At 41.3% G+C, this 12203-nt stretch overlaps 1 protein-coding gene across 3 annotated transcripts in view; it reads left to right on the top strand.

Moving 5' to 3' along the window:
• The window catches only part of RHBDD1 (rhomboid domain containing 1), a 33782-nt gene that overhangs the window by 16721 nt on the left and 4858 nt on the right, over positions 1-12203 (top strand). For 2 of the 3 annotated variants that reach the window (XM_081006998.1, XM_081006997.1), the window contains 3 exons: positions 2551-2639; positions 3518-3571; positions 6441-6560. In XM_081006998.1, coding sequence (XP_080863124.1) covers positions 2551-2639; positions 3518-3571; positions 6441-6560 — 263 coding nt within the window. The remainder of the gene's footprint in view (positions 1-2550; positions 2640-3517; positions 3572-6440; positions 6561-12203) is intronic. The other variant, XM_081006999.1, reaches the window with a different exon arrangement.

Below are 12203 nucleotides of genomic sequence, written 5' to 3'. Positions count from 1 at the left end.
ATTATCCCCTTGAGGCTTGCTGTATCAATAAGTGCTCAGAATGGGATGTGCCAACCATCATCCTCTTCTATTCCAGTGTAGGCAAAATCACTGGTCAAATGTTTAATATAAGAGTGGCAATCTCTTTCTTTGTTTATAGCATTTTTTATTCTGAGAGCTGCTAAATCCAGCTCTTGGGGCAAACGTTTTACTGGGCAAACGTTTTAACATGTTCTTTTCCTGCTTAATCTTTGTCTGCTTTTTGTTATGCCAGTATAATATACAGTAACTGGTAAGGGTGTTCCTGTTGGCTGCCTCAAAATCAGAAGATTCATACCCCACTGGAAGAGTTGACTTTGCTTTTGAACCTGAGAATCTCCAAGAAGTGCTATAAGATCTTGTAGGGGTGGCTTTCATTGCCAGGATTAGGGTATTTGCTTGGATTTTAATTTTATCTGCAAGCTCTACTGATTAGAGTCACCTTAATTTGTTTGGAAATTGTTGTTACCTGCCCTGTACAAAGAACAATGTCTGTCATTGTTAGGTAATAGCCTGATAGGATAAGATGCAATAATCTGTGATGGCTGATTCCATGACAACTGCCGATAACAGTCTCAAGTATTCAGAATATCAAGTGGTAACAGCAGTTACCACTTGCATAAAGTAAGGAATGCAGTTGGTATCATTTTTCTATAGTGTATGCTTTTTAGCAAGAGGTGTTTTGGAAACAGTTTCTTCTGTTGTTTGTTGAAGGACTGGAATGTTTTAATTAATTTTTAGAGATATACAATACTGTGCATGAAATGAGTATTTTCTTGGTGCCACATAGGGTTCCTTCCTTCCCCTGCTTTCTGTCGTAAGTGAAGAAAAGGCTCTGAATGATGCTAACTGGAGAACTACCACTTTTAGTCAAATTGGGGCTGGTAAATCCTTATTCAACACTTCAACTTAATTGCAAAATAACCAGAAATGGGAATGCTAGCTAACAGTAAGGAACAATAGAAGTTTTCTGTACAGAACAGCTTTAAATCAGTTGGTTTTTGTTTAATCCAGGCTCATTTGCATTCAAATACTGTCTCATCTCTATTATCCTTTACTACACAGCCTACTTTGTATAGTTTTAATTTAGCAATAAAGAACATAAATTGTGCAGTTGGCTGTATCTACCATGGGTTTATTTCAATGATAGGCTATGCTTTCTCCCCCTCTTGGCTTGAAGTTTTGTGGATTTTCTCACTAGGAGTCAGTTCATCCATTCTTTTATCACTCTGTTTTTAAGCTCACTTTATTTAATCTGGCCTCTCAGTAGAAAGGAGGTAAACTAATAATATAGTCTCAGTTATAAGTCTCCATCAAGACAAAACTCTTTGAACTTTTCCAGATCAAACTTTCACAAAACAAAAGAGATGTGACTTGAGAACGTTCACACCCATCTTCTACCCCTCAACAAGCAGATAAAAGAAATGTGAAGAAGCAGAGCCACATAGGTCCAGAGCTGCTACAGTTTCTGCTTTCAGCCCAATAAAAGGCGATTGGAGTGTTTTGGAAGGATGCTTATGGTGCATTTTGGCCATTTGTGAATGGATGTGGAAGGGAGACATGGTTAAAATTCTAGCAAGTTCTAGTTTGGTGTATGCCTAATACTCTAGCTACAGTTGGATACTAAAAGGGGATTTTCAAGTGACTTGTAATGATGAACTCAGTAATTCCTCTCCCCAGCTTTTTATGAGCCAAGCTTGCCCCAGTGCCATCACTCCTTGCCACTGCTTCTCCCCTCCTCCCGCAAGCTTACCTATAGGGAGGTTTTTCTATAAGGCTACCCTTCCTTCCTGATGGCCATCTGGAATGAAAAAAGTGCCCTAAGGGCACTAAGGACCCTAGTATCTCTTAATTTTCTAGGGAACCTGAGTAATGTTTGAATATTAGATGTCTTGGAAACTACATGATCCTTGCCCCTTGAATGCTGTCATTTTTCTATCTATTATCTATCTATCTATCATCTAAAGTAACTTGTTATTTGAAATTAACTTAAAAGAACAATCATCTTGCAAACACCCAGTATTTTTTCAGTGATGTTTTTTCATGCTAATGTTGTTTAATTTTTTGGCTAGTTAGTATCTCTCTGTGCAAAAAAAGTCTCAGACCAGATTTGTGCCAAGTTTCAGTTTTTTCTGTGTTGTGAAAATCCTTAACCATTTTGATGCACCTGTCAGTAAGCGAGCAATAGTTCTTAATTGATAGGTAAACCCTAACTTTTTCTGTATTGGAATTTGCAGAATTAATAAAGTCTCTGAATATGGCTGTACAAGTTAGTACATCAGAGGAGCCCTATTGGATCATAAATAATCCATAAAGACGACAGTGTTCTTTTCGCTCATTATTTCCCCCCAAAATTGGACAGTGAAATACATGTTGTTCCTTTGGTTATATTAAAGTCTTCACAATTTAAAATGCACCAAGTGGAGCATAGGCTGCAAACTGACTAATTGGTCTGATTTGGGATAATGAGGGTACAGAATGTATCTAATCATGAGCAATACAACCTCTCACAAAGGATTGCTTTCTTTTTAGGACGTCTTTTGCAGGGCATCTGGCAGGTATTCTTGTTGGGCTAATGTACACCATGGGACCTCTGAAGATGCTCATGAAAGCATGCTCAGGTATGGAATGATGACCCTGAGTCTTACCAATAATTCACAGTTCAGTGAATTGAATTGAACATGAATACTTAGCTTTTACTTCATAAGTTTCAAGCCATCCTTATGTGGTGTTTCTGTCCATTAAGTGTGGCTTTGCATCTGCAGTTACGTTCACATTGAATGGTTTGACAAATCCTTAACACATTATAATTTATCGTCTAGGAGATTAGGAACATCAGTTCTCATTTAAAGTGGGGCATTTGAACTGTTCTTGTGTGGGTTATTCATGTGGACACACAATAGCAGAGCCTTGACAAGGTGCCCGTATCTATCATAAAGAGGGGAGTGATTGTTGTGTGTTTTAGAAACCAACATGAATTCACTTTAAGGGATCCTCTTTGCAAGGAATGTCCTCCTGCACATAATGTGTATGTGAACAATATGGCAGGGAGGAATATACCCTGAACACAAATGGCATGTGAATCAGCTCTGCTTTCGTAAGCAAACTTGAATTAAAAAGTGCCATCTTTCATGAGCTGCATACTTTTACATGTTTCAATTTAAAGGCACGTTTGCAAGACAGGGGTCCTATGTATTTTGTTGTATTTTAGTGGTGGCTGCCACTAAAACAGAGTACAATGTTCTAAATAAAATAGATATGCTAGCTTTGCAAACAGCAGTTGAGGGACATTTTCCCTACAGTTTCAGTATCCTCCTTTCCCACCTCATCTTAGGTATTGCTGTTCAGCTTGTTAGAAGAAAATTGTCAAAACTCAATAGACATGTTAACAGGATGGAATTGTAACAGTTATACTTCTAGATAGATTAATCTGTCAAATTCAAAGTTGTAAAAGGGCAATATGATAAATGCTTATGAATATTAAATACATTCTTGCTAGGTGGCTTTCGCTCTCAAACTGACTTTTCAGAACAAAGAAACAGATACAATTCAGGTAAGTAACTTAGGTTGTACTTGCTTATCTGAAAGTGCTCAGGAAATATCATAGCAGATTGGAGCACTCTTCTGTTTCTGTAGTGCTTCAATCTGCTTTGTGGTGCCTCTGCCTTTTTCTCAGTGTCAGGAATGTAAATGTTTGAATACCATTGCCCTCTTTGAGTCAAGGGAAGTATGGTGTTTGATCTATACTGGGTTTAGCCACAAGGTAGGGATTGCTCACCAATGTAGCTGACATGCTCATTCATTCTCCTTCCATTAACCAGATTTAAAAAGTGTGTAGCTATGGTGGTTTTGGAGTTGAGGCGCTGATTTGTGTTGTGAGAGTGTGTTCCCATACATGCTCTGATTAGGGCTGGGCTTAGGTTTTCAACATCGCGATGTATCGTCAGCAAAACATCGCAGTTTGGCGATACACCGCAATGTTGAAACAAGCTGCATTAGCCCCAGCTGGCGAGGCACTGGGAGAAACTGCCTTAGCTCTCATGGCAGGACCTGAGGAGCTTTCAGCTCAGCGTCTGGCGGGCTGGGGACAATGCAGCTGGCCCCAGCCTGCTGCTCAGCTGTAGGCAAGAAAGCCTCCTGCCCCCAACTGAGCGAGCCCTGATGTCCCGGTGAGCAGAAGCGAGATTGGGGCTGCTCAGCTGGGGAACACGAAGCCCCTGCTTCCCAGCTGAGAGATCCATTGACCCCACTCCTGCTTGCAGGAGCAGGATTGGGGCTGCAGACTCCGTCATGCTTTTCCATTGAGGGGTGTGCGGCTGTGTTCCCCTCAACAGAGAAGTTTAAAGGAGCACCGCCTGGCCAGGCGGAGACAGGCGGCTGCATCAAAGGCAGTGCAGGGACTCTCAGATGCAGCTGCTAGGCTGTCTCCACCTTCCCTAAGCACAGCCCATGTTCCGCCTGAACTGCCTTCACATGGTGCAGGGGGTCTGATTCCAAGGTGGGGGCTCTTTTAAACTTTTCCCTTGAGGGGAGTGCAGCTGAGCACCCTCAGTGGAAAAGTGTCTTGGAGCCTGCCACCTCGCCAGCTGAGCAGCCCCGATCCCGATCCTACTTGAGTGCAAGCAGGAGTGGGGTTCGGGCTCCCTCAGCTGGGAAGCAGGAGCATTTTAACAGAGGCTTCTGCAAGCGGTAGTGGGTTAGAGGCTCCATAAAACTGCCTGGCTGAGGCGAGGGCAGAGGTGGACTCCTCAGCCAATCAGTTTAAAGAAGTAGAGGGAGGAACAAGCTGTATCGGCACTTTGCCCATGCAGATTGTTTCTCTCTCTGCGGGTATGAGGGGCAGATCACTGGCAGTTTAATTCAGTGGTATATCGCTAGTGAAACCACCGCTGCTTGAGTCCCTCTGCTTCTAGCACCAGCAGCTTGTTTTTCCCTCAGTATGCTGGGTGCTGGAGGAAGAGGGACTCGGGAACGGTGGCTGTTTCACTAGCTATATACCACTGAGAGAGGTTGTCATCGCAGTCTGCCCCTCATACAAGTCCTGGGCGATATATCGATATATCGCCCAGGACTATCTGATGGGGGGAGGGGGATATGCCCACTCTTCCACTTCTGGCATGCAGTCCCTAGAGGGGTTGCACTAGGACAACACAACCTCATACTGGAAAATGTTAGTCACCTGATCTGATATAATAACTTCTTGCATTTGATTTAAGAAAAGAGACAAGTACCGTATTTTTCCATGTATAACACGCCCCCGTGTATAAGATGAGCCCTACTTTTGGGGACCCCAAATTAAGGAAATGGGGGGAGATTGCCGACAATCGCTCACCCGCCTGACCGCCGCTGCCAATCGCACACCTCGCTGAAGCCATGAATTGTCTGCCTGCTCGCCGCCAAACACCTGCCCAATTGCCGCAGCAGCCAATCGCCAGCAGGCCTTGCTGCAGCCACCAATCACCTACCCAATCGCCGCTGACAGTCTCCTGCTCGCGGTTGCTGCCAATCACCCATCCCCCCTCTGCACTATCCATGTATAAGACGACCCCCAATTTTAAACATTTTTAAATAATAATAAAAATCTTATACACGGAAAAATACGGTATTTGAGAGGTCTACCTGGCCGGGGTGTCCTGTATTACCAGATGTGTTAGGGCTGGTGAGCTTTCTCTCAGTGATAGGTGGAAAGGAGAGCATTTTGGTTTATGCTGGTCTTTTAATTGCTGCTCTGTTTATCAGAAGATGATTATCCTTGTTCATGAATAAAAAGAGCAAACAAAGTATCATTATTCATGTACACCCTGATCATGCTGAGCACACACAGCAGCCTAATAAAAGAAATTGGAATTGTGTTGATCAACTATTTTATGGGGAAGTGAGGTCATCCAATGGGTAAATTCAGCTCTTGGCTCACCCTTGCAAGCTATCACTGGAGTACTAGACATTTTTACTAGACCACACAGAGTGGAGACTCAGTTGCTGGATTGGGCTTAGGAATCAAACATACAGAATCCACTTACATGTCTGATTATCAGTGCAAATAGGGACATGTGCAAAAAAGTTGGGTTTGCATCCTTTTAGGGCCTAGCTGAATTGCAACAGGCTTTAATAGAATCTTTTTCTTTTTTGTGATTACTACAGTAAGCACAGCATTTTTCCTTGCACTATTACCTACCTCTTAGTTCTTAAAAAGCAAGTTACAGATATAATGGTCAGTATCCAGTGAGGTTCTACCACTAACACAAATACTTCCACTTGAGGAATGGAACTTGCCTTTCCTCTCTTTCTCCCCACACCCCCATACCCTCTACAAATCTGCTCCGGAGGGTTGAGGGAAAACATAGAACAAATTCAATACTGTAATTTGATATAGTAGTCACTCCTGGTATCACACTTTCTTTCTCTGTGTGTGATCTGTGTAGAGAATTTTAGATACCCGGGTTACCCATCACATTCATCGAGAGATTACAGCATGTATACTGGTGGACTGAATGAAGAAGAACAGGTTGAAAGGGCCCTCAGAAATAGTCTGAATGATAGAGGTAAGAAATCTCACTTTCTACTGAGAACCTATGCAGGGTGTATTACGTGTTAAGGAATCATTGTTCATGTTTATGTAGGTCTGCTGTCTTAAAAATAAAATGAAGCAGAGCCTCATAAATTTGTATTTTCTTTTTTTCCTGTTGTTCTCGAAGTTTAACTATGTTCATGGGTTTGATCAGGATGGTCCTGGTCTGTCTCCTTCCAAGATTCAAAAACGTACTCTTCTCTCATTACAATGAAAAACATCAACAATATCACAACGTGCATGAAATCTCTATTCAGGGTCAACTGAACTGTTGAGTGCAGTGCTGGTCAGTATTTATGGTTGGGGAGCAGACCTGAGTGAAGGCTGTAGTCTCCAGGTCTACTCCCCAAGCCACAGCGAATTGGTTAGTTCAAATAGTGGGCCTGGCAGGGACCCGTGAAGCACTGCAATGGCCGGGGGAAGTTGCAGTGCCTGAAACAAAGATGGCGAGGTGCAGTGGGGCGTTCTGGAGGTGCTGCGTTAGGTCACAATTGGCACTCACCACAAAGACAGGCAAGTGGCCATTTCCTGCTGACATTTCCATTCAACCCAGTGGTAGAATAACAGGCACTTAATCCCACATCGTAACACCTTGCCTGGTATTCCAGGCTTCTACTTGGTGCCATCCCTGGTTAATAAGGAACTTTCATAGAATTGCAGAGTTAGTAGGGGCCATAAGGGGCATCTAGTCCAACCCCCAACCCCCGCAATGTGGGCCTCAAACCCACTACCCCGAGGCTAAGAGTCTCATATATAACACAGATCTTTTTGTGAGTGCTCTTTCCTATTTTCAACCACAATTCTTGAAATATTTTTTCAGTAGCAGGTGCAGTGTTGGCTTGCAGACTAGTCTTAAAACAGGTGGTTTTGGCACTCCTATCTTAAAGACACAATGGAACAACATGTCTGAAAGCATATGGGGCCTTCATTTTAAATTTACTATTAGGACCTAGAAGGCAGGGAGCCTGGAAATGCCGCTGCTGTTTTGTAAATGATTTTATTTGAAGAGTAAACAGCAGAATAAATTGGTCAGAAACTAATGACGAATTACTAAATAATTTCTGAGTTTGAGGTTTTGTGTGTGGAGTTTTTAAAAACCAGTCTCTCTCGCTTTAGGGTTTGGGGATGATTGAGACTTTTTTACTGAATAAGGCTGGATGTTTTTGCACAGCCTGTATTTAATATTTATATCATATTTCTTTAGTTAGCCACTGACTTTTTCTATTATTGTATGTTGTGTGTTGAGTCTGTTTAAAGTCTGACCGTTTTCTATTTTAATAATTATTCTAATTAAAGCTTTAAAAAAATTAAATCGGGTTAGACTCTGGGTGTGTTTTGCTTCACACTTAACATCTGTTTGTCATATGCTAGGGGTGGTATTGGCTGGTGAGGCTGAAGGGTTTCTGCTTCTCCATAGTGTGTGGGAGAGCATATTTGCATAATCATGTCTACAGAGCAGACAGCTCTATGACACCATGGTGTGGTGTTCTGTTACTCTTGCTGTTTATGTGCAGCTCATAGTGATTGGAATAATGTGAGTTCAGCTGTGGGGTAAATTGTCCCTTCAGGCAGGGGGATGGAATCTTGTTTTTTCCTACCCCGGTGATTGTATCATATCACTGGAGTGTGGCTAACTTCAGACTGTCTGAAACTATAACTTGCATCATCTTCTAAAGACATGTCTGGAATTTAAAAGTTATAACCTTGGTAAAAGCAAGAACAATTACCGGAATAGCAATTGTAGCTTTTGAGGATTAGCCTTCCTCCTACCACTCATTCCATGTTGAATGGATTTTCCACAAAGCAGTTTAAAGTGACCCTTTCTCTCTCTTTTTTCTCTTTTTAAATTAACCCACCTTTCTTTCAAGTTTGGTCTTCAAGGCACCCTACAAATCATTTTTTTAAACCAGCTTCAAATATACAGAAGAGCAGCTGAAATAATAATCATATCTGTATTATTTGCCATCAGAGAATCAGGAGGATAAGACAGCCTTTGTTTGGCATAGAAAATATTATAATGTTGGTGCTAGGCAAATATGCCTGTGGTGGAAGTTCCACAGTCTGGGTACCACTGGACAAAAGATCCTGTCTCTGGCTATTTGATGACTGTCCATCTTAAATGGCTATTTGTCTTCACATTCACACTTATAGATAGATCTTCCAGTTCTGCTTTGTGTAACTCAAAACTTTGTAATTTCAATAGCTGATTGTAATATCTCAGCTTTCTCCCTATTAGAATGCAAGTATTTAAAACTTTCATACATCCTCCAATTCTTGGCCCAGGATGCAGGAAGTGCCAAGTGCTCTGCCTCTTATATAGTGTTCAATAATGGTTTTAAATAGCTCTGGATGCTCATTAGTTTGTGTTCCCAGGAAATACAGTGGTTTATGATTGGCTTCTGTTTACAAAGCCACAGCTGTGTTAGTTTACTTCCCACATGAAAATTACTACAAAAAAGTCAGTAAATTCCGTTACTAATAATACACATTGAAGTTGCTAACGAGATAAAAGATGTCAGTGATGGTGTGTCTCTGATACAGTCAGTACAAACAAATAATTGGAAACAGATGAACATCACAGAAATGTGGGCACACAAATCTTAAAATATATTGTGCACAGATAAAAAAAAATTCATATTCATATTCCTTTGGTTTCCTCTAGCAGGGCTTTGAAATGGATGTTTGTGCCACACAGGAACTTAAAAAAAATACATGTCTCTATACAAGGTATGGCATAGAAACAGGGAAGGTACCAACAACATGGTCATATAATACTTGATCTTGTTTTGACACTGCTGGACTTTGTTTTTGTTAAGATATCTTGCCCACAACCATAGTTAGCTCACTGACACACTGTTATTAAGATATGCTTAAACTCTAAAACAAATAAACCTGTTAATTATGGGTTTGGCTCATCTTGTAAAATCAATGAAGTACAGCAAAACATTACTTAACTGTTTTGACCATGTAATATAAAATGTCTAAGTAAGCAGAATGTTAATGGAAAGAGGTCTATCTTGGTTGGGATTCTTTATCCAGTATAGAAACACTAGCTAAGAGAGACTTACCTAGAAGTAGCCCTGCTCTGTTGGATCATTCAGTGATGTAAATAAAATCATGCACAGAAGAGTTTTTCTCTGCTTAGAAGCCTGCTTCTTCAGAAGGAAAGTAATGTCTTTGGGATAATACAAGTTTGTTTTTGAAGATCGGGGCAGGAAGATACTTAGTGCCATTGGAGGAGAGGTAGTTTTAGCACTCCTAGATGTTGTAATATGTTTGATTTGTTTTTGCTTTCCTGCTGAAATTAAGTAATTTAGTCTCAGGTCAAGCCACTTTTTCAGCTTTTCATAGGGTTCTGATCTGGGGAAATCAAAATTAGCCACCAGTAGTATGACTACTACTGCTGAAATACAGTGGTACCTCGGGTTACAGACGCTTTAGGTTATGCGTTTTCGGGTTGCACACCACGGCGAACCCGGAAGTACAGGAACAGGTTACTTCCGGGTTTCTGCACATGTGCAGAAGCTCCGAATCGCAACCTGTGTGTGTGTGTGTGTGTGCAGATGCAGCGCTGCAGTTTGCAAACACTGAGGGTTGCGAACGTGCCTCCTGCACGGATCACGTTTGCAACCCAAGGTTCCACTGTAGTGGTGAGTATATTCTTGTATGGCTGTTGAAAGCACCTATTGGATTATGTCTGTGGTGACTTACACTTATTCACAAGCAAACATCCAGGGCCTAGATGAAGTTGTGCTTCTACAAAACAAAGCCAACCAACAAGTTGCTGGTGTGCAGACCTTGTCATCCAGAGCATTGATTTGTATGGTATTTAGGGAAGAAGTTATATGGGGAAGAAGTTATAACTATAATGAGAGAAACAAAGTTAAAGGAATTTCCCTCACATTCCTGCTGGCTGCATTGGTATGTGTGGTTGTTTACCATAATTTGCATGAGCTATGTGTTGGTGTGCACAGCTTGAGTGCTCCAGTTTTACTGCTTAATTTGTCTAACTAGGAGCAACAAACCATGAGCCTTGACTTGGTGTGAAATTGTGCACATTAGGATATAAACCAACTACACACCTTGGACTAATGTTACCTGTGAATACAGTCAACATTTGCACAGTCAAGCTATTGATACTGGATCAGAGATAGTGTCATAGTAGTTGGAAGGAGAAAATTATTGTTTGCTCCACAGAAATAACTGCATGGTCGCTTAGTGGGGGGTTGAAATGACATGAGTAGTTCTGTAGTGTGACTTCAGGGAGTCCATCTGTGAAAGTCACCCATGTGCATATACATATATAGTTGTGTTTGATGATCACAACTTAGATCTCTTATTGAGCCACTCTAATTGCACTGGAGACCTGGAGGTGCCTCACTTAGAAATTGCAGTGTTTTCTGAGGACTTTGGATCCACTTAATCTCTGAAGGTCTTTTTAGTGTTCCTTCCACCCACACAGAGTGCACTTTGCCACCTTTATGCTCCCCACCCCATGCTTTCAGAGGGAAAGCTGACCTTTGGAGAGTGTCCAAATAGGCCCTGGCAACCAGTGGATATTATGAAAAAATAGTTCTCTGTGGTTGTTGCCTTATTGCAGCAGGCTGTTCATGTACAGTAGCACACCATGCCATTGGAAACCTCTCTTGAAGTTTGTAGAAGAAGCATCTCTGAATTGTATGTTCATGTGGAAGGTGGCTAAGTAGCCAGGTGACATCTCTGACATGTTTTGCTCTTGTTCCCTGTTCCTGATGAAGGGGTTTGAATAGGACTTAAAAGCATTTCTTTCTTTCTTTCTTTCTTTCTTTCTTTCTTTCTTTCTTTCTTTCTTTCCTAATGAAATAGGACAGCTACAGGGGACCGTATCACTTATACCAATTCTTTTATTTGTCATCCTTTGGAACAAAAATGGCAGTGATGCTGAAGACTAAGCAAAAAGGTGCAAGGGAGCAATAATCATTGCCAAGATCTTCCCATTTATTTACTCAGCCCATTTCTGCTTTGTACGCATTTTAAATGCCCGTTGTTGTTTTTTGTGGAGAAGCATTTCCCTCCCACCCGCAACTTGAATGTAATATCAGTGTGTCTTTTATAGAGTGCTGTCGTATACGTTGCTGTTTTTTGTTTGGAAAGACAAGCCCAGCTGTACTGCCAATAGGGGGAAAAAACTGCTGGGTAATGCATTATGTATTCTTTATACAGTACCCAGAAGCTCTTTGTGAACTTTGGACACACAAGAAAGAATGCCCTGGCATTACAACATAATTAGCAAGACCAAACAGTGTTGTTAGGGAATAAACAGTCTCTCATCTGAGATGAATTAAAGCCAAAACCGAGGTTGTCGTTTGGTGCCAGTTGTTCAAATGTTACTAAAACTGTTCATTTGTCCCCTTGATAAATTTGGGGGGAATTTCCAACCAGTTATGAAATTATTTGATTATGAAATTCATTGTGAAATCTACATGTTACAGACATGTGTTTAGAAAGAACTCTTGTCCTAATAACTTCACCCATTGCAGTGAGAGATTCTGAGCAAGTTGTAAAACTCTTCATAGTTTTGTATGCATGTGGTAATTAATCCTCAAAATGACCTTCAAGGTTATTTTCTTTTGGACTT

The sequence above is a fragment of the Podarcis pityusensis genome (genome assembly GCF_964106645.2).
Source record: "Podarcis pityusensis genome assembly, chromosome: 5".
Classification (NCBI taxonomy): domain Eukaryota; kingdom Metazoa; phylum Chordata; class Lepidosauria; order Squamata; family Lacertidae; genus Podarcis; species Podarcis pityusensis.
The sequence above is the reverse complement of the archived record's forward strand: the minus strand, read 5'-3'. Positions and strand labels throughout refer to the sequence as shown.